Raw genomic sequence first — 27,039 nt, forward strand, 5'->3', positions numbered from 1 at the left:
CGTATCACCAGTCAATGAATTTTCAACCATGGTGCCTGTTTTTGTTCCTACCCAGCTCTGCGGTCAAATGAATCATGGGTATACGAATTTCCTTTATATGAAGCCACATCCTCCGAGTCTGGATCTCATATCATTCCCCATTTCCTTTTTAATTCCAAACTTATTTACCCACATCACAACTTTACTTGATTTTCTTTCTGACGATGTTTACATCCAAATTCAACTCAGTCCTTTCCAGTCCAAATGAACGCGATTTCACTGCCCGCGATCCTAAAAGATGCGGTACATTCTTTACTCCCGATATTATAGAGAAATTTTCAACACAGGCAGCAATACCTCAGATATCCGCACCAACACTTAATTATCATTCAAAGCCTTTCATACCGCTTCCTGCTCGTCCTACTCTACCAATGGGAAAGACTACAGCCCCCACGGATTTCAGCACGATGCAACTACCACCACAAAGTCAAATGGATATAGCGATGGGTTGTCGAGTGTTGGATTCACGTGGCAACTCGTTTGAATTCAGTCAATTGATTGATAGAAAATGTCGTACGGTTGTGATCTTCATCAGGAACTTTCGGTAAGTCAACTTTGCCCTAAACTCAACAGCTCTGGGACTCATTCATAGATTAACCTTTTGGGCAATTTTGATCAGATGTGCTTTCTGTCAAGCGTACATTAAACATCTTTCCACCATCGCTAACGAGCGTGAAGAATATGGTGTGATCAAGTCAGCTGGAATCAAAGTCGTGATCATTGGCCTCGGTAGTCACTACATGATTCAGAAATACGGTGGTATGTCATCTATCTATCCCGCACTCTAGACTTACAATGAAACTTACGTCTAGCGATCTGTTACTACCAGCACTCTTCCCGTGCCCATACCCAATTTACACGGATGCATCTGAGTCCAATAGACTTTATCGTGCACTTGGAATGAACAAGAGAAGCATTGAAAGTGGACCTGACCTACTCAAAGGGGATTATTTAGAGTCTATGTCAACCCTTGAGTTACTTACATACGGTATCAAGGTGAGCAATCTAATTCTTTGTCGCGCGAGATTGTTTCCTTATCTAATCTATCGTATCTTCCTACCTCCAGAATTCGTTGAAACTACCAGGCCTTAAGTCCCCCGGTGATTTGAAACAATTGGGTAAGTTGATTCAAACTAAGATTCCCAGTCTTTTTGATCTCAAACTTGAATTGAGCACGATGATTATTTCACTAATATACTCCTAATCTCTTTAAAATCACAGGTGGAGAGCTGATATTCGAACCAGTGCCAACCTTCAAAGCTGCAAGAATCCCAGTAAAAGTCAAAGCCTTGGAGCTGAAAGCATTAACAGGAATCCCGAGCATCACGCTCAATGTTCCAAAACCATCAACTCCAAATGCCCAAGTTAGTCTATCATTAGATAGATCATCAATCTATGTTCCTTCAGGAGGACTTGGACCATTTTTGAATTTGAAGCCAACTTCACCTATGGTCAGTATACATTGTAGGTTTGCACATCGAATGAGGTAAGTTATTTTTGATCAAACTCTTTATAAGAACTCGTCTTAGGGTTTGTCATTGATCTTGGTTCTTTGTCTTCTTCTTAGTTTTACTAGGGATCATTTGTCATTGTATGATTTGTTTGGTAGAGCAGGTATCAGGCTTGAATCTAATCCCAAAAAAACTCTCAGTTGGATTTAATGTGGAGACCATTATTCTGACTTAATCTAATTAGTTCAATTTTTCATCAATCATATCCGTGTCATTGTATAACTCTCTTCCAAATATCACTACATCTTTTCTTTTATTCAATTAAATTGTATAATTAATCTTTTTCTCTAAATCCAAATCTTATGTCATCTTGGCCCTTATCTTATCTAACTGCATACACATTTTATTTAATTTTTGGTATAATACTATTTGAAATTTTTACCACCAGTTAGTTAGTTTTGGTGAAGCAATTTGAATGTAAAGAATCTTATAAGACCAATAAACATTCATCAACTTCAGCTTCGATTATATCTGGGCCGCGATCATCGGCTAGAAGTTCCATTTTATGTGGAACAAATCCAAATATTGCTTTTGACTGTTTCTATATATTAGACCTAATAGTCGCAGACCCAAAAGTAAACCAGCTGAGATCCATTACAATTGTCTCTTGTGCAAGTGTCGCACTCGAAACAAATTTCTACTCTCACTATTCGCGCTGTTTTGTCAGGGTATTAAGATTTTCTTGATTCAAATTAACATTCAATCAATTCTATTTATTAAGTATAAAAGTAGATGATTTAATCCCATCAAAGATACAAGTACCAGACAAAGGAATATATTGATGTGAACTTAATTTAATTGCTTCAGAGTTGGCAAGTCACCGTCTGATTTTCACCAGAATTTGTTGATCATATTAATCTAACTACCCATCAAATCAAGCTTGATTTGACAGTCATATTTTGACTTCCTTCATTTTTATAATTGATTGTGTGCTAGGGCTGTCACCATTACTTCTGTGAAGTGTTATCTCTCTTTGTCATTATATCAAGTCCCTGCAACAATTTCTATTGTTCCAGTAGTTTTCCGTCAGAGACATCTTGATCAAACCAGTCTCTCAAACACTGGGATTTTGATGTGAACCAAGATACCCGGATGGCAACTTGGTTCCTCAGATATCATGTTCGTGACAACTTTTGTAATGACTCTCATCTATGTCTTTGAACAGGTACTTTCTTTTCTCTCATCACTCCATTGCGATAGCTGGGCCTAATAGCGCCTATACATACTTAATTTGTTGTGATTCCTTCAAACCAGATCTGCATACCGTATGTTGATAAAATCAGTGAAAAAAAATCCGAAAAAGGAGTGTGATGAGATTATTTAAGGTGAAGTTGTAATATCCTTTACCCCTCTGAGTCTACTTAGTACACAGATAGCTCCTCCCAATAGTCATCTGTTTTTCTTAATCGTGTGGGCATTTCAAATTCCTCAATACCCAAAATTTTATTTAGTGAGGATCAAAGTCAAGATTATGCAGAATGTACACATGTCCTTTAAAACAGAATTGATCAACCATCAACTTGAATCTGCTTCATTTTACATTGAGTAACTTATTGAAAAGATCCAAATTTATAAAATGAAAGGATACATATTCTCCTTGAATGAGATTTAAAAATATCGCCGTGAAACCTTGCAATTCTCATAACATCAATACCACACAAGTGGAATAGCTAATCCATATCCTATTGGACCCAATCTGTGTGTTTCTCTTCATCATACCAGCTTGGCTTAGTGAGTTGTTGGAAATGATCACTTTTTTGGCTTCTACCCCAAACTCTTCAGACTCCAATTTACCACTTCCATTCTATGTATTGGATTTTGAAAAGCTTCAGAATTCTTTCTTTCTCTCATCTATGATTTATATTGTATATATTCAAAAAAAACTAACACCAATTGTAAATTGAACTTCTTGGGAAGAAAAAGAATTCTTTGAGCAAACACAGCAACAGCAACAGCAACAGCAACAAAACATTTTTTTAAAAAAAAGACACATATAATTCACATTTCCAGAAAAAAAAAGAACTCAGTAAGAACAAACATACAAATCAAAAACCAAAAACTTCTCAACAAACCAAAAAAACATTTTTTTATATAAAAAAGCATCACCATTTTTATCCCCAAAAATAAAAAAAACTAAATCTTTGTTTCAAACTAATATCAAAGGGAAAAAAATCGAACTCACAAGAATTAAAGGAAAGAGAAGAGAAAGATATACGTATATAAAAGGATAAGAAGGGATAATTTTTTTAATGACAATATATAAGGATCGAACCCATAACAAAAGAACCATTTGTAGATCATACCAGTGAATCCAAACACACACATAGAGAGAAAAACAATCTCGACCAGAGAATCAAACAAAGATGAGGTCAATGCACACATCAGAGCAAAACCAGACCGACAGTCTCATAAATGATGAATTAAAAATATCTGGGACAATTCCCTACTAAGCAGATAGGAGATAACTGATAACTTTGTCTGATGAGGAGCTAGGGCGACAGTTTAATTACAAGCGTCTTGGCGGGCACAGTCAATTATGAGCGTTAAATGAAGTGTGGTAAGGTGGTAATGACGCTATCGTGACAAAGTAGTAAAGGCCAAGAATGATGATCACATGGAGCAAGGTCACCTGGTTGTTGACCTTTTGCTAGCCGTGGGTCGGTGCGATTGTCTGGAACGATCAACCGAAGGATCGAAGCCAATCGAGATGGTCCTCTGACCCTTTGTAGGGGACACTAGTTCGAAGAGACAAATAAAAACAGACGGGTTAAATGATCTACTGGGCAGTGAGTGGTCATACAGTCAGGAAAAGCGTGCCATACCTATTATCACTGGATCGAATGACATAGTCAATTCTTGAACCTCTTCATTGGGGTCGTCCAGCTCTTCTTTCAAAGGTTCTAGTGCAGACATCATCATTTTGCGGTGCCCATCTTTACTTTCAAGATTTGAAAGTGAGGAATCGGCTATGCCTTCAGAAGGGGAAGATCCACGTGTCAAATGATCTACAGAGTTAGATCGATCGCTATTTTCAGCTGAAAGAGTGGGTTGCATACTACTATCATCTGTTGTAGCAGGTGACATTATGTCTGTTGATGAGGTAACAAGGTCTTGTGAGGGAGTGACAGGTACATCAGAAGCCGGCGAAGGTTGAAAAGCGGTCGGATGTGCCTCGGTAACTGAAGGATAAGGTTGGAGTGGTGGTATTGGAAGTAACCAGTCGGACCAATCGCCCTTCTTTCTGACTAGATGACGTTCTGTATCGACCTCCAAATAGGCACTCAAGCTCATCACTTCTTTGATCAAATTCTGATCAGTCGATAAAGTCTTGATCCGATTGAATGAACTGATGGTATCAATCTTGACCCATCCCTCATTATCCATCTATGATGACAACACCCATCAGCAAACATTATCTGAAAGACAGTAGATGCTATTTTACTTACATGCGATCTCAGGAAACAGTCTTTAACTAGATTTTCAAGACTGAAGTAATATTCACACTGTCCTAAAACGTAGTATTGCACTGGGTCCAGCGGATATGGATAAGCGAGTAATGGAGCAGGACGGTCGTAATTACCAAAAACTGGATAAGCTTGTTTGGGCGCTAAACCACAGATCATGGACGGTTGAGAGGTGTGAAGAAAACCATCAGTATAACAATGACACATGTGATCATATTTAGAAAAGACAAACGTGGTGATGTTAAGCTAGACTGGGCGTCAGACATTGAGGCTGAAGACCCATGAGAAGAGGGATAGTACGGATGTATTCCATAATACATCGAGGCATCCTGGCATGCGTGATCACCATGAGGAGAAAGAGGACCCGAAAATGTGTTGGGCACAGGTGGGTAAAATGGATGTGCAGGGGAGTGGAGATTAGACTGGGATGGAGAGTAATTCGTGGCCATCACGCCCGAAGCCAAGTTACAGGACGACATCGTGGGCGTGGAATTAGATGTAGGAGAGTTGGGATGCGAGACATATTGAGACGAGCCGTAAGACAGAGGGGGGGCAGGGTGTCCGTTGGCCGGTGCCGCGTAGCTTGGAGGATAAGGGTTCGTGAGGTGGTTAGGCGTTACAGGATAAGGATATGGGGGTTGAGAATACCAGGCCTGCGAATCTTCAGCGTGTCGTGGACCACCCCCACGTCCTCGCTCAGAGTTGGCATAGCCACGAGATTTGTGATTGCTAGAAGATCTGACAGCATTCCCGCGATTGCCTCCAGAACTTTTCCCGCCGCTGCCATTAAAGTTAGGTCGAGCAGCATTTCCACTCTTGCTAAGCTGTCCAGGAAGTTGTTTCCGAGGCGGCGACTCTTTCCACGCATGAGTGGAAGTACCATTGGAGTACTGAGAATACGTCGGAAGTGAATTGGACACGGTATCTGAGTATTTTGAGGATGTAAAGCGAGAGGCGTTAGACCTTGCAGGGTCTCTTGATTTGGGCAGTCGGGCGGAAGACGGCGAATTGCGGCTATATGAATTTTTGCGATCACCAGGCTCTCGTGCGGCGTCGCGGCCGTCCTCAGAACCGGATGTGCCTTTCCAAGACTTGCGTCTCGTATGATGCGCGCCAGACTGTTTCTCAGGTTGAGTAGAGTCAAAGGTATCTGGCATGAATCTTGGTGCCTTAAAATCCACGCAAGGCTGTGGATCTTCTGTATCTTGGGCTGTGCTGGGCAATGCATTTGGAACTACAGAAGGATTGCTAGGCTTCGAGGCGATAAGAGAGTTCGCAGGCTGCAACTCCGTACTCGAAGACAAAGTTTGCGAGGCCAACTTGGCATCCCCAGATCCACGTAAGATATTGTCGAACGGATCCGAGCGAGGACAAGAGTCGGTTTTGCCCAGCGAATGAGCGTCCAGGACCATCGCTGCTGAACATGCGCTGTCCTCAGAGGTCATGCATACCGGCATGGTACCGTCACTCATGATCAGAGGATCATTCACCCAAACATTTCCCTGCGGGGCATTGACATGTAAATCTGGTGAAGGAGAAGGAGAAGGAACTATAAGATAAGGCATCGTGCGAATTTACAAGGTGGGAAAAGCACCTACCGTACTGTCCTCTGGCTCTTAGCGAAGTTGGTAGCAGAGGCTCGGTGAGACCGAAGTCTACAGGAACCCCGATGTATTTATCTGCGAGGCCGGCACTGAGCTCCATCGCTGGAGGTTGAATTGTGGTCGATATACGTGGTATAAACCCAGGTTTTCGAGTTGGACCATTTGAGCACGCTGGTGAGGGCGTCTCGTCTGCTGAAGTTTGCGGTCGCATCAGCACTGCGGGTCACCTGACCGAACCAAAGATATAGGACAAGAGAGAAATAACGCATCAACGCACCACTTGAAGAGCCATGATTTGGAAGCGCGGGCAACACCGTTGATGCTGCAATCACGTTTGATGTCACATTCAGGTTACAGAATTGATTAGTTGAAACTTGATTGATGCCCTGGGAATAATCGTGTGAGCCATTAAGACTCCTAGGATAGACTAGATTAAGATGCGCATTCCCGTGATCGGTGGAATGATGAGGTGTGTGTCGGTTCGAGTCTGAGTGAATATGACTGGAGTCGAATTCTTCCAAAGAATTCTTTGAAGTCCGTTCCAAGTTGGTAGGCACATTGGAAGCCGAGCCAGACAGCCTACTAGACTTGGACCCACTACCATGTCCATTGGCATGATGTTTATTCGATTGAGATGATCGATTGGATCCAGATTGCGTACCATCCTTCTTGTGAGACCGTTGCACTCTCATAGAGGCAGAGTGGTTGGTGGGAAGGGGTGCGTTATGTGTGATGTCCGCTTTGATGGGTTTCCATTGAATCTTTTTTGTGTGGGCAGGTTTTTTATCGGGTTCAGCTCTGGGTCCGAGATCTCTATCATCGACTTCTTGTGGGGCAGGGGGAGGAGATAAAATCGAGTGGTTCATCTTGTTGGATGTGAAATTCTCTTCGCTAGGAGCAGGCCAGGCAGTGGTATCCACAATCGAGGGCAATGATGGAAGTTGTCCTGCTACTTGCGTCGGAGATAAAGAGTCAAGAACAGAGTGTTTATCCGGCTGAGCTGAAGACGGCACTGAGGGAGCATCTGATTTGATGGTCTTTTTTGATGCATGAGAGGCCGAGTGATAGCGCTTAGACATCTCTTCTTTGCGGACTTGCCAGACGTTGACACTTGCGCTCAATGGGGTTTTGGCGGACGCCGGATCGGAATGGGCTAAGAGCGGTGGTAGGGTCGGGTGACCGTTGGATTTTTCCAAAGACCTTCCAAGAGTATCATGATCATCGACATGGTGAGTGTTAAGACTCAATTGAGAGATGATTGTTTGGTCGTCTTGGTCCGAGCCTATGAAAGTGTCGTAAGTGAGTAACTGACCTGGTACGAGGATGAAAACGCATTCTAGGCCTGAAAAGTAAAAGTGTGTGTTCAAAAACTCTATATAAGTGAGAGCATACCTTGATTCAGACGGGCGATTGAATGATGCTCTTGAGCAGAAGAGGCAGGTGTTGAAGGTGCAGTTGAGGTAAAGCAGGGTGTGTTAGTAGTAGTACTACTTCGACTGGTAGTTGTACCTTTGGCCACACGGTGATCGACTGGAGGTGGGGTGGAAGCCAAAGGAGGCTCTGAGACCGAATTGGAAGCTGGCTTTCCTCGAGCACGATCAGCCCAGGATTGCAAAGACATTTCGGATCGTCAGCCTAGAGGCGACAAGGAATGATTATCGAGATTTGAGGAACGATGTCAATGGATGAAGTTAATTCGTTAGTTGGTCAACCAAGGTTGATAGGATGATGAGAAGTAAAAGTAGTCAGTGATTGAAAGCACAGTGAGATGAATGAGTTGAATAGAAATCAGTGGCGATGAAAAAGAAAGATTGGTTTTTTGAAGGTCAGGAGATACAAAAAGCCTTCGTTGACCGAGAGAGGCAAATTGAACTATTCTAATCTGAAATGTACAGCAAATTGATTGACTGTAAATTTACATAGATTTGGTATTGGGGATTTCATTTCTTCTGTTTTGCCATAACTTTTGATTCGATCGGCGGAGAAGACCAATAAAGTATGGATGTAATCAGCTATACCTCTCTATACACATAATTCACCCCACAACATATGTACACATTCTTGAGAACACGATTGAGCATAATCAACTTGTACCAATTCCTTCTTTGACAATTTTTCTTCATTTTTTATCAATCCAATCAGCCTAAATTCAGATCCGCACCAAAATTCAAGAGAAAGCTGTGCATTATTGTATACATCTTCCAACTCCTTTGAAACAATACTTTCATTATTTGAACAACTGTCAAAAGTTACAAACATGTCCCATTGAGAGCATCCATAGCCGGGCCATAAATCCGTAACATACGGGGGGTCACACAGATTGTTTAGGTAAGTGTTTGAGGTATGAAATTTGAACATTGTACAGCTGTGGTTCCCTACAGTACAGTTTGCAGCATAATTTGCAAGGTGAGCTATGGCTTAGTTGATCATGGAGGTGTATGACTTGTGGACAGTCTGATATTACAAGCTGGAGTTTATGGGAAAAGTGGGGTACAGAAGGATTTAGGTTGAAAGTGGAAAAGGGACAAATTTGGCCTATTTTGGCTTGCATGTAGAGAATTGCCTAAGCTAAATATGTGTTTGGGGGTAACAGCTGTGGATAAAAATATCTCAGATCTAAGTATGTATGTTTATGGCACATGGATGTGGATGCCCTGAGGTACCAAAAATCATATCTTTATGTCCAGGTCTGTTGAATTTTGAACATCTTCCATCAAGGGTAAATGTGACAAGACTTGGGTTTCAACTTACACCAGTCAAGTTTCCCACATATGAAATTGATTAATGTTGTTGATAGATAAGTCTGATTCCTCAAAAGTCAGATCTTTCAATTTGACATCAAAACCTTTCATTTGTCCAAAATCAATTTCCTTGTCACAATTTCAAGTCCAAATGACATTCTACTGCATTGGCTTCACTCCTTCTTTGATGTTGGATGCTAGAACAACCATCATCATTGGTGGAGGGGTCCCAAGAGAACCAGAGAGTCATGCCAGGTTATCTTTTAGTGGCAGTCTACTTGTTGGTAAAATAAGTTGCTACTTCTCAATGACAAAAAAGATGCCTTTAACAAATGTAAACAATAATAGATTTCACAACAGCACATTGACAGGACTCAAGGAGATTAAAAGAACTAGGCAAACCTTTAAATAAAGTAGACAATAATGAATCTCATGGAAGCAAGTTGACAAGACTTGATAAGATTGAAAGAAATAGGCAAACCTGGGGTTTGTTAAAAGAGAAACTGACAGAAAAATTGATAACAAAAGGAATAAAGTGAAATAAGGCAGTAATAATATATTGCAAACCAGGATACATTGAAGTTTCAATATTTAAATCATTAACTTTGAAGGAAAAACAAAAAATATTACCTATAGAATTGATTTCCTCAAACAGGAAGAAATTCTAAAGGGCAAGAATGAGAGGAACATATATAACACAAATGAGAAAAACCCAAGTGGAAACACAACTGGACCAACACCCCTCTGTACCGTTTCAACAGCTACTATCCATTGATCTCAATTTAATATTTAGTTACTTATTGCTTGCTTCTTTAATAATTAATTTGATTACTCCAAATAGGATAATGTGATTAAATACCTTAACACTTGAATTTCTTGACCACATTCCAACATTCTCTAACAGTTGGAGTGCATCCATAACATTGGATGGTGACATTCAAGGATATTATGTTTTAGTGATTCCATTTCTTGGGAGTGACAGCTGACACATAGGGCCAACCCCAAAAAAGTTGAGCCAAGGGATTATTCAGGTCCAGAAGATTTGTCAGCTGAATACCATGGGTGACACTCTCCTTGGAGTGATAAATCTGAGCACTATTGAAAAGCATTCCCTGGAGCCAAACATGTAAATTCACATCAAATGAAAATGGTCTTCTATGTTCTGCTCAAGCATTGGATCATGAAGCAGCCTGAAGTATCTGAGCATAAATAAAACCATGTAAAAAATAACTACAGTTGAAGATAAAAAAATCATATGATAAATGTCTTTACTTCAGAATTGTTGATATTGAGTTGAATTGATGAAAATTTGAGAGATTAATGAAAGTAATGAAGAGCTACCTGCCAAATAGGACCAATCAATATACTATTTTATGGATGTTTGAAGAGATATAAAGTAAGACAGAGGTGTTGAAAATGTTGTCACCAATTAAAAAAACCATGATAACTATGATATTAAAAGATAAAATTGCCTCTTGATATCTTCGAGCAGATAAGGAAAGGAAAGAAGAGTCATAAATATTTATAATCATTCAAAAAAATTACTAAAAAAAGTACTAACTGCAGGTTTGATTTAACTTTGGGGTCACGAGGCTCAAAGAACTGCATTCAAGCAAATTATGTATAATTTGGAACACAATTTCATCCCACCGCTTTGCCCAGAAATATGTACATAGTTCCAAATCATTCACTAAAGTGGTCCTAATAAATTTGTCACACTTGGTAACCTGTATTTGACCAAGTAAGTGCAATCACAAAGGCAGATGTGGATTCTATGTAAGTGTGTACATGTATGTTTTTGAGAGATAATGCACAAGGTAATCACTTTCCAAATTTGACCTTGATCCAAGTACCACAGGGGTGATATTCCACTGCTGTGTAAACAGCCCTACATTTTGGTAAGTTTGCTTCACCTAGCCACAGTACTGTGAATGCCTGAAGTGATGAACAAGGCTTTTTGGTCAGCAAGACATAGCTTTTCACCAGGATTGATACCAAAAGCCTTGGACTTCCCTAGTGACAATATTCAAGGGCATCCTGGAGAGATAAAAGATAGGATTTAGAAGTCATCAGATATATGTAGTCTATGTCACCTTGAGCTAGGTGCCTTTCAGTTGTGATTATATCTATCCATGAGACTAATTGAATGTGATCATTGGTCCAAAGTGTAGATAGGTTTATCCTTCTGTTGGTGGTATCAAATGACATTGACATCTAATTGAGAAACCAAGCCTTACAAGAGATGTTTTGATTGTCAACAGCTTTAAAACTGTGGTGGGTCAAGTTTACTGCATTCACACATCCACTGAGTCCTCTGTGTGTAGTGCCAAGGTGCTCTCTCACATTTGCAAAGGGTCAACATGGCATATACCCAAGTAGCTTTACCACCACCTGGCTGCCGGCTATTGCTCAAGCCTTCTACGTGAATTCAAATTTGGTGGCTCTATTGTGGTTCCCCTCAAGGGTCCAATTTTCCACCTCCATGTTTGAAGTACCTTTTGTGACTCAGACTGCACTATAGAGACAGCCATTGTATTGGATTTCAGTCTGTGCCATGATTCTGAGAGTTAGCTGTGTGCTTGATTAAAATGGCTCCTTTTCTACCCTGTCCTACTACATTGTACCATCAACCCTGTGGATTAACATAGAGAAAACTCAACAGATCAGTCAAGTTTCCTCTGTTTCATCCGAGCTTTTTATGCAATCATCCAGCAGCACACTTGAGCCATCTTCCCATCTCCTCATCTCCCCATGGCAGAAGAACCTATGGGTGCACAGTCCCCACTTCTTGTCAAATTCTTACAACATCAAGGGTATTCAGGATTCAAGAAGTGGCCTCAAGAGGTGACAAGAAGGGACATCAGAAGTTTCTCAAACTTCTGGAGGACTTCTGAACTCCATAACCTAAACCTGCTTATACCCCTTACACGCATTCATGGTGTGCGGCGTCTTTGAGTCCCCTTAAAACTTGCTGCTGGACTGACCCACAGCATGATCAGGTGGTATTGATGTGATGTGATGAAGATCATAACTTCATGGGGCTCTCAAAGTTACTAAGAAAACTGAAGAAATGTCACTCAAGAAACTTCTGGAGCAACTTCTTGATGTCACTTCTTGACACTTCTAAAAGCCACATGTCCATAGGCTTGTTAGAAAGTTTGCTTTGTACAGAGAATGGAAATGACTTGGGCAGGATGGCGGCTTCTAGTACATATAGCGTAGACAAATATGGTTCTGGAATTTCCAGGAGGGGTTTTCCAGAATGCCATAAGGTTTTTTTGTTATGTTCTGACATTGTGACATTCTGCAACTTTGAATGCACCACACTCCAGAATGCCAGAATCCTCATGACTAACCCAAACCACATACTCTGCCGGCGCACCCCTCCTGCCCACTCACATGAAACACTAAATCACATCATTGTTTGTCTCTCAGACTCTTATCTTGAAACCAAGATACCACTCCCCCTGCAATGGCTTGAACAAGGCAACATTGACTTCTGGAATGGTCCATCCACCTCACAAATAACAAGAAGAATGGAAACAACAATAAAATTTTGACAAACAAGAACAAATCTGATGATCATTATTTGATGTTGTTTGAAAGACTTGAATAAGCAAGAGTAGAAATTCAGACAGAAGACAAATTGTCAATATTTTGCAAAATTGTGGAGGAAAGGAACCCGTGGTCTACAGAGGTTCAATCTAGTTAACATTATCAATTGATTTTGATGATCGTTCATGATCTTGTGATGAAACACTTGGTATAACAAAACAACTTGAACAAGACACCTTTTTGAACTTCAGAAACATGTACACGATTACTAAACTTTGTGGAAGACTTCAAAAAAAAGAAAATTAGAACAATCATCGTGTATCAATTGTGGTTTGGGCTGAAAGCAGGTGAAAGCAGAAAATAGACAATCAAGACAATCATTGTGTCTCAATTGATTGCTATGGGGTGAAAGCAGGTGAGAGAACAAAAGAAGATAGAAATTCATCTGGATAATTGTGTACCCAATTCATGTGAGGAACTTGAGTAAAGAAATCATCTTCATCGAGTTGCAATGAGCATCATGTATCAATCCATTTGTTTGTGGTGAAATTTTTGCAAAAAAAGGTATCATTAGGAATTTTGGTCTTGTCTCGAATGCCAGAAGGGTTCCGGCGTTCCCGAAAAATCCTTCTGGAAATTTACAGAACCATATTTGTATACCCCAAGAGAAGAGCCTCGTCTGATCAGTTGGGTCTGGTGATAGGTGGTCCAAATGTTGATGTTTTGTGTAGCTGCTACACCCGGTACAATATCCAGGGGAGTTTTCTGCTCCGTTTTTTTAACACAAATCGATTTGTATTTCGGGTGAAGATGTGAAGTATTCAGTAGTTTCTGCTTAGCTTATCTTACCCTCCTCATTTTACCAGTGTGATTTAGAAGTTGTTTGACCCAAGGAAAGAGTTTGCATGGAAGTATATTAAGCTCGTTCTCTGCTTATTCTAAAGATGAGCAGGCTTGTTCTGAAATGCGCCCGGGTGGACCGCTGAGTCGGTGGGAATCTGTTCGATCCTACGTTGCGAGATGAAAGTGGTGATCGCAAGCGAATCGAAAGTCGTGCGTTGGAATCTGTTGACGAACCGCCGCATGTCACTTTCGTAAGTGGTTTGCTTTTCACGCCATTTATGATCTTTAGAAACCTTTTTGAGTTGGTTGAACAAAGCGTCTTTGTTTGATAAATAGACGCTCTGCGCTACATCCTGAAATGTTTTTTCCACTTCCGTTTGATGTCATTGAAGCTAGCCCGGAACCCCGTGCCTGGGCATACTACTATTCGATGGCCTCAGAGTCAGGCTGCGTTATTATTGCCTGGCTCATGGGCCATCTATGGGTCAATGGCACTTCGATCGGTGAGGTCTGTGCCAGTTAGCGGCCTAGACCAGCTTCAAGGGCTTTGGTTTGACCACCAGCCTTTTGTCTTATTGGTCTCCAAACTGGCCTCATCATCAATACTTGCCTTTGTTCGCCTCGCCAATTATTCAGTAAATCATCTTAACACGTTCTTTTGAACTCAAACCACCTCCGCCTTCAAACACATTCCTCACATTCTTGAGGACATCTAGCCTTTCATTTTAGTCGTTTCCTCACCTCACGTAAGCAACAAGGTCATCATAACGCAACATCAGTCATTACAACGCAGCGACTGAGTATCATCGAGAAGACAGTCTCTTATTATCAACAGATTCCAGCACTTGTTCGACTTCACAACTTTTTCAAGCTTTGTCGTTATCTAAACCATTGGATTCCAATTGGATCAATCATTTTTGAAAATGGTATCTGGTCACAGTCGAGGGACCTCCTGGGCCAGGACTGCTTCAGCAGTGCTCGCTATAACGTCACCCGCAGCTATCATTGCTTCACCTTCCCCAAATACGTTCGAGGTCGTTGGGGTCACAGGCGTGTCTGCTCAACAGCTCTTCGTCGCAGGTGTAAATAAGGTACGCCGGTGTTCACCTCTAACCTTTTCTCTCTGGTTGTTTACGCATGCCTTTGCTTTTTACCCACAGGCATACATCCTTGATAAAGTTGAAAACAATCCTACCAAACTTCCTGGCACTTCTCATCCGGCGTGGGCTACGGAATATGACCTTCGAAGTAAGTCTCATTACCTTTTTTTATGTTTCTTTTGCCGTACTGACGAGGACAAAACTTTTGCCATTTTCCAGCTAACACTTTTCGACCGATGGCGTACGTATCCTGAAGTTCATACTCTTGTCTCACCAATAACTTTCCCTCATAATTTGATTTGTTCCGATCACACAGGGTCGCTACGAACACTTTCTGCGCTGGTGGGGCCGTACTTGGTAATGGAACGTGGCTTTCGGTAGGAGGAAACAAAGCAGTAACCTCGGGAGGACTAGATGGTGTGAATCTGGCAGGACCATATGGCAATGATGACGGCGCCAAATCTATCAGACTTTTGGATCCATGTGACAACGATACCAACTGTCAGTGGGTGGTCAATCCCGGAGGTAACCTCTTACAAGCTAAGCGTTGGTATCCTACCGTAGAGACCTTAGAAGATGGAAGTGCAATGATTGTGAGTGCTACTTTCATTGAAATACTGAGCTGTCTTTTCACCAACTCACCTTGACACTTCTACGCCTAGATCGGTGGGTGCACAGATGGTGGTTATGTCAACGATGCCAATCAGAACATCCCAACCATTGAATATTTCCCTTCGAAGGGAACTCCAGTCGGGCTCAATTTCTTGACCACAACACTACCTGCAAACCTTTATACTCTCACATGGCTACTCCCTTCAGGAAATATTTTCTTCCAAAGTAATCTCGCCACAGAGATCTTCGACTACAAGAAGAACGTTGAATATCCTCTTCCAAACATCCCTCATGCTGTCCGAACATACCCTGCTTCTGCAGCTACGGCTATGCTACCTCTGACCCCCAAGAATAACGTAAGCTCGATAAATGCACTAATCACCTTTGGATCCGACGACTTCATACAATTTTGATTTTTTTTCGTTTTCATTCCTTGCGTAACAGTACACAGCAACGATTTTGTTTTGCGGGGGTACCGACTTGCAACCCGACCAATGGGTTACAAACTGGAATATTGCAGCGTTAGTCTTCTCTTGCCTTTACTCTAATAGTATCCACCCTAACCCTTGAATTATTAGTTATCCCGCCGACAGCTCTTGTGTAAAGATGTCGCCAGATGTTTCTACCACTTGGGAAGAGGAGGATTCCTTATTTGAAGGTCGAAGCATGGGGCAGTTTGTGATTATGCCAGACGGAAGATTATGGATGGGTAACGGTATTGGGAAAGGAACCGCTGGGTACGGAAACACCAGCTGGGCCATTGGACAGTCTTTCGGTTCAGACCCCATATATGCACCGGCATACTACGATCCAAACGCTGCCAAAGGTTCCAGATGGTCAAGACCAATGACCAATGCAACTGTTCCTCGACTTTATCACTCCGTTGCATCTCTTTTGAGTGATGGCTCTATCTTGACTGCGGGTTCAAATGTATGTCATCTACTTTTAGACACGCTATTCTTTGAGCCGCTGATTTACCAATCTCCTACATTCTTTTCCCAGCCAAATGCTGATTACATCCCAGCGGGTACGGCGGGATACCCTTACGTGACTGAATACCGTGCTGAGAAGTGTAAGCTATTTATCATCTGCATCCTCCGGGACAAGTTCTAATACCTCGTCTCCTAAACACAGTTTATCCGGATTACTACACCAAGACAAGACCTCAACCTTCTGGTTTGCCGACCTCCTTATCTTACGGTGGAGCCTTCTTTGACGTCAAGATCTCCGCCTCTGATGTACACGACACATCATATCTACAGAACACTCTTGTGTCAGTCGTCCGTGTTGGGTATTCAACACACGCAATGAATATGGGACAACGGTACCTACAGCTCAACAATACCTACACCGCCAACTCTGATGGCTCGGCAACACTTCATGTATCTCAAATGCCCCCTTGTGTGGCTTGTTTCCCACCTGGGCCTGCTTTCTTATTTGTTGTGGTCAATGGTGTTCCTTCACATGGTGTGATGGTCATGGTTGGTACTGGAGCTCTTGGTGCCCAACCGACAACACCTGCTGCTGCTTTACCTGGAACTGTGGCTACCTGGAATTCTGTCTTATCGACCTCCAGTACAGACGCCAATAACGGGGCGAAGAAAGGCGACAGCGCTCGGTCGGTACCTCATCGACAGTTATCAGCTCTCTCAGCTCTCTTTTTGGTCTTCCTTCTCACTTCGCAATTCACATAGAGAACTTGAGAATCAGGGCTCAATCCAGGCTTCACAACTTCTTCCTTAGCCTTGAATCTCTCATTCCATTGAAATAATTTCTCGCGGTCCGTAGAAACCATTCAAGACATGTTACAAGCCTCTATCAGCGTGCCTTTGTTTTCTATCCGCACTTGCAACTCAATCAAATATTGTTATTCATCAAACTCCCTCTCACGTCATTGCACTTTCCAGAACCATTTTTTTCGCCTTTCCTTTTCTATCGCTGATCAATTTGCTGACAATGTTGACCGATGTTGCTTGTACTGAATTCACTTTCATTTGCCTTTTTGACCATTCAAGAGTCTTTTCAATATATTTTATTTTTGAGAACACATTCTACCTTCCATTTGGCCCCGAAGAAATAACATGGAGTTCAATGCAAATTGCTCTAGAGTAAACATAATGACCTCATATATCACCAGACCCTCTATGCGCCCACATATACGAAAATATCGCATTGTCAACACGTACGACCTGTACGCTGAGAAGCTTGTATTTTGTCATGTCTTTTTCAAGTGGCAACCAAATCATTATTCCCAGAAAAACACGAATGTTCATCCAGACCCAAGTGCCTTCTATTTTTTCTACAGAATTGTAAAGTGACCACAAGGGCCCGCCATGAGAATTCAATTACAACAATTTTCATCAAAGTGCCTAGCAAAAGATCTGCTATTCTCATCCTTTGTTCACTTATGACTGCTTTGAGGAACAATATCCTTCGTTGTGTCATTTGTCCCCAAATTTCCTCTTCACTATGATGGTTGATCTTCATGGGTTTCTATCCTCACAAGCTTGATAGTTCACCGATTACAAGGTTAACAATGCCATGCAAGGATTTGCGACTTCTGTCCAGTTAAGCCAATGTCCATCTGATCTGTCTTCTACTAGGTCCACAAAGTATTGACTGATTGCTAATGATGTGACCTATAATTATTTCCCATATTGGAAAACCTATAATATGACATGCAGGCTTTCCCACTACAGTCATCTCTGACATAACCCATACCCAAAAAATGTTGCCCAAAAGTATGGGTTTTGCTAGAGTATAGGTTACCTCAATCTCTGTCAAAAGCCATAATTATATATTTGCAGACAAAATATGGGTTATGACAAAGATTGTACAAAACAAAAAATTGACTTCTTGGGAAACCTTAAAAAACATATCAGAAAGAGTCTGCTGCGCTGCTTTGCGGCTTTAACATGTAGCAATTGGCAGTGTTTAACAGAGGCTTGGATGGCCCTTTCATACCCCTGCACTTCTTGTGCATTGTCACTTTCCAAGTAAGATAGCATGATATCTGAGGCTTTGTCGTGGTGGTGGAGGTATATTTCCTACTATAGATTCTTTTTCATTTGCTTCTTGTTGCATATTTTCAAATTTCTTGAAATCTTCCCTAATCTTCCTCAATATTGGCCAAAATGTACTTGGACAGTTTGGAGGAAGTATAATATAAATGAGTTTGTGATGTGTGGTGTGTGAAAGCTAAATAAGGTTGAATAGTGTTAGTATCAATAGAGTTTGTCTGTAAATATTTATGTTTACAGTTTTTCAAGCCTCCCTCAGTCATTTTTTTTTTCAAATGACCCCTGACTTTTATGGGTTATGAACTCTGGTTTCCCTCAAAAACCTTATGGGTTATGGGGTACTACAAAGCTATGGGTTATGGACCCACTTTCCCTGCAATTTTTCTGCAGATGGCCAGATTTGTATGGGTTTTGATGGAGTATGGCTTACAGCACAGATGGGTTATGTCAGAGACGACTGTATTGAATCACTTTTGCAAAACTTGCATGATATATGAGGTAGATTTGAAAAGTGTATGATTCTACTACATCCTATGAAGGGAAATGGTGCATTAAAAAAGGTCTTTTCTCATAAAAAAACCTTTGAGATCTTTCACCCATACACATGAAGCTCCAGACATCCAGATCTAGCGTCTGATTTGATGTTCTTGATCTCCAGATCTTTCATCGTGTTGCTCCTCATCTTATCATCATCTGATTCTCAACAACTACAATGTTTGCCCACAAGCTAGGATCAAGTTCATCCTGAAGCAGTTCAGGCTGTGGATTGAACCCATGGCGGATTAAAGGCATCTCCGATGTTCTTATAATTCATTTTATAATGACACAAGTCTTGATTCAGGATGCGAATTGCTGTGAATGAAGAGATTCGAATTTCTACATGTCGATTTTTACCAGTCAAATTACATACAATAGATAGTTTAGTCACTGCATATAGCATACCTTTTGGGGATTGGGAAAGTAATAATTTGTCCAACTCAGGTAATAACAAACATCTTAAATCACATCTACATAATAGTAATGGTGCGTTCAACTTCCACTCGGCGAAATTGAATCAGCATGAAGTTGAGTCGAGATGAGATTTGCAAATGTTGTCGGAGCCATCGGCCTTGCAAGTTGCCAGTACCCGGGGCCGGTCCTTATAACATGTGACATCAGGAGGTGCTGCGGATCTACGGCGCATAATCGAAATAGTTTCCGCCCGGTCCTCAACGAATCAGCCACTCCTTCATCCAACGTTTCGATTCAGCTTCACAAGCTTTTCACATCAAGCCATCTTAAACTCGAAAGACCAACCGATCTTAAAAAATGTCGTACGTTATCTTTGGAAAGTAAGTGGTTTAATTAATTTTTTGTCTCAATTTTCATCCAACCTCAGGCATTCGGCAATAGGCTCACTTGATGACCAAGCGTATCAATTCGAACTCTATTAGCATTTGCTTCTACAATCATTCACATCTAAAAATTCATATTTTAATTTGGATTGCTAACCATTGTGTTCTTTCTGAATTGATTTTGTAGGAAAGTCCTCAATGAATATCTTGCACTTGGAACCTTTGTGGTCAGCGACAGCCTCAGAAAATGACACCCATCAGTTCAACCAAGCTGACCGAAACTCTGATCTACTCATGTTGGAATACTCTTTCATATTATCAGGCCTTTGGAACAGGTGTTGCTCTCTCAATGCGTGGATCTAAGTCTACATCACAGACCGAAATCCCCCAACCCGTAATTGCTGCCTCTTCAAAGTAAGCTATTCAGTCTCATTTGAAACAAGAATTGGAAGACCTATTCATGCGCACTTCATGATCTTAATGAATATACACTGATATTCTTGTTTTGGATTCTACTAGGGATGAAGAAGCTTTCATTCGAGATTTCGTTAGTGTTTAGCCCACCTCGATTATCCGAAATGAATCGTGCTGATATCCTTGCGTCATTCAGGTTGCTAATATGGAACGGGAAGATGCAGCAAGCAAGAAACATTGAGTTGGGATTACATCATACAGTTAGGTTGGTGGCAAGATCCCCAACTCCTACTGAATATGTAACGGGAATATCTTTTCCTTTTGCTTTCAACATATGCCTCAACAAATTTAAAATCTGATGATTCGGCCGCCTTATCTCAATGGGTTTCTTCACCTCTTACTGCAAGCAGACACCTGAACCTCCCGAAATCTACTCACACCGTGACCTCGGTGGTGTAGCTTGTAGATTTTATAGCAAAGCTTGCGTGCGACTCAACACACACTGCAAAGACTGTCATAATGCAACGCTCATGAGATCGGACTGAAACAATGAACCTGATATTAACGTGTCACTGTCTCGATCGCGATTTCCTCTGTTGCCGATTCATTTGGATGTCCATGAAAGAGATTATCGAAGAAACATCACTTGCCTGCTTTTCAGAAGGTATGACATACACCGCTTCTCAGTTTGCCGGGAGAGACTAGGTTGAAGCAAATTTCCGAAAAAGTGCAATATCACATGATCTGTGATCAATATTTGCTTTGACTTGATTAACATGTAAAACTGTGATGAAGGAAAACGTTGAAAGTTTTTACATTGCAACTGCTGTGAATCTTGACATTCTTGCCATTTTCGGATTGGCCATCAATCAAGCTTATGGTCGACCAAATTGCAGATCTTGTACGCTTCGTAGCTTATTACACAAGCCACCTGTGGAACGAGCGTTGGTGTGTTGCGCAATCTAGGTCCGCTAAAGTCCTGAGAGTGATCTGCCTTAAGCCCAACGTAATGAACATTCAGGTTATTCTGACAAGAAAGGGTAAATGAGCACTTTCCTTGAGACTATTGAAATTTGTTATTCTGACAAGAACAGCAAGTGATTAAAGAGTAAATAAGGGTAAATGAGCACTTTTCTTTAGACTTTTGTATGCAAGTGAGATGTACATACATCCTTGATATTCTGACTGGCCAGGGGGAGTCACCTCAATCTAAACTTCGCGTGTTTATCCAAATTGACATTTTATTTATCTTAGCATCAAGTTTAAAGTTTACATATGATAAGCACATTCCATTCCATTATTTGTTTGAGCCAATTCAATCTTCCATTTGTAACGGTAAACCCAATCAAATCATTTTGTAAATCTTAAGCTTGGTTGAGGTTCAGCTCCTGCACAGCTTTATGTCTGTATGTGTGGAATTTACCTCTCGATCCAAGTTGAATTTTGTTGATCATCTTCAGCCTTTCCGAATCCCGATGAGCGCCCCACGGAGCCTGTTGGAAGCACGATGATTGATTGCACATAAATAATCTCACAGGCTTTCATATGATTTGTGATGTTTGTCAACTTTGTCAGATTTTGAGCCTGCTTCGCTTTCCTTAACTTTTGGTGTACACCTTTCCGCCAGCTTCATTCATATCTCCACTTGACTCTTGACTCTTGAGCATTTGTGATTGATCTTATCTCATCATCGTATATATAAATCTTAAATTATGAATTTAATAGTTCGATGTACAACAATTCCCAAGAGGAATCCTATAGCCATCATTCAGTTCATTCTCCTCTTATTACTTATTCAAGCCATCCATTACGTAGAAGCGGTGAACACACTCTATAATGAATCTCAACTTCAAATCAATACTACCTCTGGTCGGTTCATCGGTCTTAGCACTCATCTCGAAACACCTCACCCTGTGAGTTGTTGGCTCGGTATACCTTATGCCGAGAAACCTATTGGTCCATTACGATACAAAGCGCCTATTCCTCTCATCAACCAAACCCAATCCTCCGAGTCCGATCAACCGCTTCAAACAGCATGGGAATTTGGAAATGCTTGTCCTCAGGGACCTTCACCAGATATACCGGTACCAATCTCAGAAGATTGTTTATCACTCAATATTTATAAACCTACTGAGCCACCACCAAGTCCAAAGCAGAAAACTTTTCAAAGTTCACATCCACTTTTACCAATTTTAGTTTGGATTCATGGAGGTGGTCTCACATATGGATCTTCATCTCAATATGATGGGAGTGGTGAGATACATAGTTTACTTGAATTATCTTCTCAATATCTTCAAGTACCCTTTTTAATCTATTTCTTCCTATAGCCATCGTTAGCCATAGTCATGGAATGAAAAAACCTATTATAGTGATCACGATCAATTATCGGCTCAATAGCTTTGGATTTGTAAGTTTATCTTAAAAGACCAAGTTAACACTGAGGTTTATATATTGAAAGATATAAGACTTTCCTCTAATCCTATACGACTTGACACTGATATTTCGTGAATCAAACATTGGGGGATTTGATTCGTGTTTAAAGTTGGCTTCGGATACTTTACCCGTTGAAGACCTTTCTGCTGGACTTCAAGATCAAATAGCTGCACTTAAATGGATCGGAGTCAACGCAGCCAGCTTTGGAGGAGACGTGAAAAAGTGAGCGTGGAAAATCTCGTTCACCGAAGTAAGACCACTGATCCAATTGATCCAATATAGAGTGACGATTTGGGGACAGAGTGGAGGAGCCTTTTCGGTTGGATTGTTAATGACTTATCTTCCACAGTCACAGAACCTCTTTAGAGCTTCTATCATGGACTCTGGTGGAGCAACAAGGTATGAATTTGATTCATACCTAGAATTTCCTCACCTTCATAAATAATATCTTAATCTTTCATCTTTCAATCTCAGTCATCCAGTACCACCAGTATCAACATATGATGAAGCAGAATTCCCATACAAGATCTTATTAAACTTTACAGGTTGTAATGATCTTAAAAGTCAATTCATGGATTCTTTAGATTGTCTTAGATCTTTACCTGAAAAACTTTTAACTAATCTTACGGGAAAATTAACACAGTATGGTAGATTTCAAAAACAAATCATTTGGAATCCAACTTGGAAGATCGGATCTTGGATTAATCAAAGACCATCTAAAAATTTAAAATCTAATCAGTTTCTTAAAATTCCTGTGATCATGGGATGTAATCAAGATGAAGGTAAGTTGTTTGAATCATCATTATAAAAAAATCAATGACTTGAATTTTCTTTCATCTTATACTTTTCTTTAACTGATGTTTTTTTTACAAATAGGTACTTATGGTGGAATTGGAGCTGTTCCAAGTTGGTCAGATGAAGTTATTCATGATTTCAATAGGTACATCGATACCTCCGATCCAGTTACTCAAAAACCCATGATCCTAGACCCTAATCAAAATCAAGATTTATCTTCCAACGAATCCGATCAACTTTTATCAACATTTATATCTAATTCTTCAGTTTTTGATCTTAGAACATCAAATCCTAATGTGTTAAATCGATTAATTCAACTTTATCCTGATCAAGCTGAACTGGGTGCACCTTATTTTACTGGAAATCAAACTTTTGGATTACCTTCTAGTTTTAAAAGATTAGCTGCTTGGTTCGGTAAATCTTTTATCTTTTCTTCTTTAACTTGACTTTTTTAAATATTTTTGATTTGATTTGATTTGATTGATTTTTATAGGAGATGCTCATTATGAAGCTCCTAGACGATTAATGTCTTCTATTACTTCATCTCGTCAACCTACATATGTATACCGTTTCACTGGTCCAAGAAACACTTCTGAGTCTAGTTTCCTAGGAGGTGAGTGATTTTGTATAACTCTAATTTGATGATTCTTTTGATATATTAAGAAGATCATTTTTCTTTGGTTGAATGGAATCAATTGATTCTTGGTTTAGTACACCATAGTGCAGAATTCGCTCTTATCTTCGATAGTGGTTGGTATCAAGATTTAACAGATGAAGATAAGGTTGCAACTTATGCTTTATCAAAAAAGATGAGAACATATTATATTAATTTTGTTAATGAACTTGATCCAGGAAGTAAGTGTTTGAATTCAAGTTTCAATTTTTCAAAAAAAACCTATAAACTTGATTTGTTAACTGTTTCTTTCTTAATTCATATAGAAGATTGGCCATTATACAAACCAGAGAGTAAACTTGTGATGAAACTTGATAAATATAATTCATCAATTATTAAGGATGTTTGGAGAATTGAAGCTATGGATTATATGAACAGTGAAGAAGTATTTGATATGTACTCTGTTTAGAAACCAGTTTGATTATTTTTTTCGCGATTCTTTTAAAGGTTGTAAGTGATTTGTAACAGATGAAATCTTTATAATCATCATACATCTTGTTGTTGTAGATCTCATTGTAGAAATGTTGTGGGTAATTTGTACCCAAGTTATCTTCATTTCGATGAGCTTAGCCTTGGCTTTGATTGTTCAGAATTCAAACTGAGTATCTACAGATAGTTCTCAAATGTTGGGATTGTCAAGAACAAGTGGGCTTCAGATTGAAAGAGCTCTTGAGATATGAAAGATAGTCAGAAGTAGGCTGAAGTAGGAAATGCAGTAGTTCAATTGTGTAAGGGTGTGTACATAGTGTAATTTTTGAGTTTGGTCGGATTTAAATTTTAAATTTTGAAATCGTCGATCTTGTTTACCATGAAGAATCGTCTCAGGTCATCAATCTTATCATTCAACTTCAAATCACATTCAATGATTCATTCTACTTATCTATCAAAACACAAACAATCTACAAAACCAATTCATCATTCATCACTTCAATTAAACTCTTCAGAACTGAAATTAATCCAACTGCTAAAAGATTGTGTAAAACATTTAAAAGATCATCAAATCATTCAAGACTCATTAGAAATCAGAATAGCAGGTGGTTGGGTAAGAGATAAGGTATGGAGTTTATCTTTCATACCAATCTTTAACTTGTCTAGTTAATACAATCGATTTTTAAAAGTTATTAGGTGTCGAATCAAATGATTTAGATTTAGCAATCTCTTCATTAACTGGAACTCAATTCGCTCAACATTTCTCAAATTTCATTTCCATTCATTCAAATCAAAAAGATTTAAGTTTAAGTAAGATTGCCATCATTGAAGCAAGACCAGATCAAAGTAAACATTTGGAAACGGCTACGAGTAAATTCTTGAACCTTGAATTGGATTTTGTTCAATTGAGAAATGAATCTTATCATTCTGATTCTAGGATTCCAAGTGATATTGTCAGTTTTGTAATATTTATGAAATGCTTTGATTTCTTTTTGTAAAAAAATTGATTTCGATTCACTTTTTACTTTTTTTCGGTTGGGTTAGAGGTTTGGTACTCCGAAGGAAGATGCAATGAGACGTGATATCACCATCAATGCGTTATTCTATAACATTCATAATGATCAAATCGAAGATCAGACTGAATTAGTAATCATCTTTCCTTATACATTCTCCAATTCTTGATCTTAAACTGATTCTCTTTGTTTTTGGAACTTTCAGGGACTTGAAGATTTAAAGAATGGGCTGATTAGAACACCTTTACCTGCTTTAGAAACATTTCAAGATGATCCACTTAGATTATTACGTTGTATTAGGTTTTCAAGTCGATTTGGATTTCGATTAGATGATCAAATCATTCAAGCTGCTCAATCTGATCAAATCACTGTTAGGATCTTCATCCCATTCTCACCCAAAAGAATCTAAGAAGGATCTCTTCAAAACAATTGATTGATTGATGGTTCTTTTGTTGGAAACAGATGGCTTTACAGGAAAAGATCAGTAGAGAAAGGATTGGAATCGAATTAGAGAAAATGATGCATGGTAAGGACGTTTTCTTTTCGATGATTAATCTTGAAGTTAACTCATCTGTTGATTTTCGAATGTATAGGTCCATCTCCATTATTATCCATAGAACTTATCAACCATCTAAACCTGTATCACTATATCTTTACGATCCCCAAAAGATTTGAAAATGAGATTCCAACCTCAACAATCAAACCAGATCTATCCATTCGAATCTCAAGAGTGATTCATGAATTTCTAAATCAAAAAGAGTCGAATGGGATTCAATTAAATCCCACCTTAAAAGACACTTTGATTCGATTTAAATCAATTTTGTTTATCTCGGCTTCCGTTTCTCCATTTTATCATCAATTTGTTAAACTTAAACAAAGGGACGTTTGGGTAGGAGAGTTTGTGATATCTGAAAGTATTAAAGTTGAGTGATTCCTTTTTCTTTCATCCTCCTGATTGCTTTAACCTAAAAGACCAAACCCAAAGCTGATTTCATTTTTTTATGTGTGGGACAATGTAGTTTTCAAATTACTATAAAACTATTGTTAGTCATTTGTTTCATTCGATTGATTTAATAGAAGAAGAAATCCGACATCAAAAAGAAGACATCACAAGGGGGATTGAAGAAAGTGAAAAGAGGTTAAGATTAGGACAACTTTTAAGATCGGTTCATGTACATGATTTGAATCGAAAAAAATCAAATCAAGTCACTGAAAGTCTAAATTTAAATTTGGATTGGAAACTTACATTAGTTTGGAATTTGGTGTATAGGATCGGTTTATTAAATTCGATTGGTTTGTTTTTTTTTCCAATTCCAATTCTTTGATTTTTTTGTTGGATTTTGGGGAAATGAATCTGATTGAAAATTGGTTTGTGTTTTGGAAATATGAAAATTAAAGATGAAAAAGAAAGTCAAGAGTTGGTGGAATGGTTTAATGGTTTGGTCAATCAAATTGATCA

The 27,039-nt window shown here is 39.7% G+C and overlaps 6 protein-coding genes across 6 annotated transcripts; 5 read left to right on the top strand and 1 right to left on the bottom strand.

The window, feature by feature from the left end:
• Positions 1 to 120: 120 nt before the first annotated feature.
• MELLADRAFT_117548 (uncharacterized protein) lies at positions 121 to 2,001 on the top strand (the record flags this gene model as incomplete). Its single annotated transcript, XM_007414126.1, has 6 exons — positions 121 to 583; positions 659 to 798; positions 869 to 1,035; positions 1,106 to 1,157; positions 1,261 to 1,525; positions 1,607 to 2,001. The coding sequence occupies 6 exons, from the start codon at positions 204 to 206 to the stop codon at positions 1,698 to 1,700; spliced, it is 1,098 nt and encodes a 365-aa protein (XP_007414188.1).
• A 2,092-nt stretch (positions 2,002 to 4,093) lies between these two features.
• Positions 4,094 to 8,239, bottom strand: MELLADRAFT_91329 (uncharacterized protein; the record flags this gene model as incomplete). The annotated part of the gene is made up of 9 exons (XM_007414173.1): positions 4,094 to 4,263; positions 4,373 to 4,934; positions 4,997 to 5,157; positions 5,247 to 5,596; positions 5,663 to 6,539; positions 6,613 to 6,810; positions 6,896 to 7,888; positions 7,931 to 7,960; positions 8,011 to 8,239. 9 exons carry the CDS (start codon positions 8,237 to 8,239, stop codon positions 4,094 to 4,096), a joined length of 3,570 nt encoding a protein of 1,189 aa, XP_007414235.1.
• A 6,100-nt stretch (positions 8,240 to 14,339) lies between these two features.
• Positions 14,340 to 17,722, top strand: MELLADRAFT_72768 (uncharacterized protein; the record flags this gene model as incomplete). The annotated part of the gene is made up of 10 exons (XM_007414127.1): positions 14,340 to 14,503; positions 14,576 to 14,848; positions 14,918 to 15,005; positions 15,077 to 15,098; positions 15,174 to 15,450; positions 15,520 to 15,825; positions 15,914 to 15,990; positions 16,048 to 16,399; positions 16,472 to 16,541; positions 16,604 to 17,722. The coding sequence occupies 9 exons, from the start codon at positions 14,681 to 14,683 to the stop codon at positions 17,161 to 17,163; spliced, it is 1,920 nt and encodes a 639-aa protein (XP_007414189.1).
• A 1,996-nt stretch (positions 17,723 to 19,718) lies between these two features.
• MELLADRAFT_72769 (uncharacterized protein) lies at positions 19,719 to 20,778 on the top strand (the record flags this gene model as incomplete). The annotated part of the gene is made up of 5 exons (XM_007414128.1): positions 19,719 to 19,820; positions 20,011 to 20,050; positions 20,146 to 20,237; positions 20,343 to 20,370; positions 20,434 to 20,778. 5 exons carry the CDS (start codon positions 19,798 to 19,800, stop codon positions 20,476 to 20,478), a joined length of 228 nt encoding a protein of 75 aa, XP_007414190.1.
• A 1,171-nt stretch (positions 20,779 to 21,949) lies between these two features.
• MELLADRAFT_123528 (carboxylesterase) lies at positions 21,950 to 24,692 on the top strand (the record flags this gene model as incomplete). The annotated part of the gene is made up of 9 exons (XM_007414129.1): positions 21,950 to 22,490; positions 22,565 to 22,644; positions 22,780 to 22,892; positions 23,020 to 23,069; positions 23,216 to 23,452; positions 23,547 to 23,879; positions 23,959 to 24,078; positions 24,177 to 24,320; positions 24,405 to 24,692. 9 exons carry the CDS (start codon positions 21,950 to 21,952, stop codon positions 24,545 to 24,547), a joined length of 1,761 nt encoding a protein of 586 aa, XP_007414191.1.
• Positions 24,693 to 25,147: 455 nt separating this feature from the next.
• Positions 25,148 to 26,084, top strand: MELLADRAFT_28635 (uncharacterized protein; the record flags this gene model as incomplete). Its single annotated transcript, XM_007414130.1, has 5 exons — positions 25,148 to 25,192; positions 25,257 to 25,520; positions 25,612 to 25,713; positions 25,786 to 25,950; positions 26,043 to 26,084. Coding segments are annotated over 5 exons (618 nt in total), but the record flags the coding sequence as incomplete, so codon positions are not given.
• Between the last annotated feature and the right edge of the window lie 955 nt (positions 26,085 to 27,039).

Source organism: Melampsora larici-populina (genome assembly GCF_000204055.1).
Source record: "Melampsora larici-populina 98AG31 unplaced genomic scaffold MELLAscaffold_41, whole genome shotgun sequence".
NCBI lineage: Eukaryota > Fungi > Basidiomycota > Pucciniomycetes > Pucciniales > Melampsoraceae > Melampsora > Melampsora laricis-populina.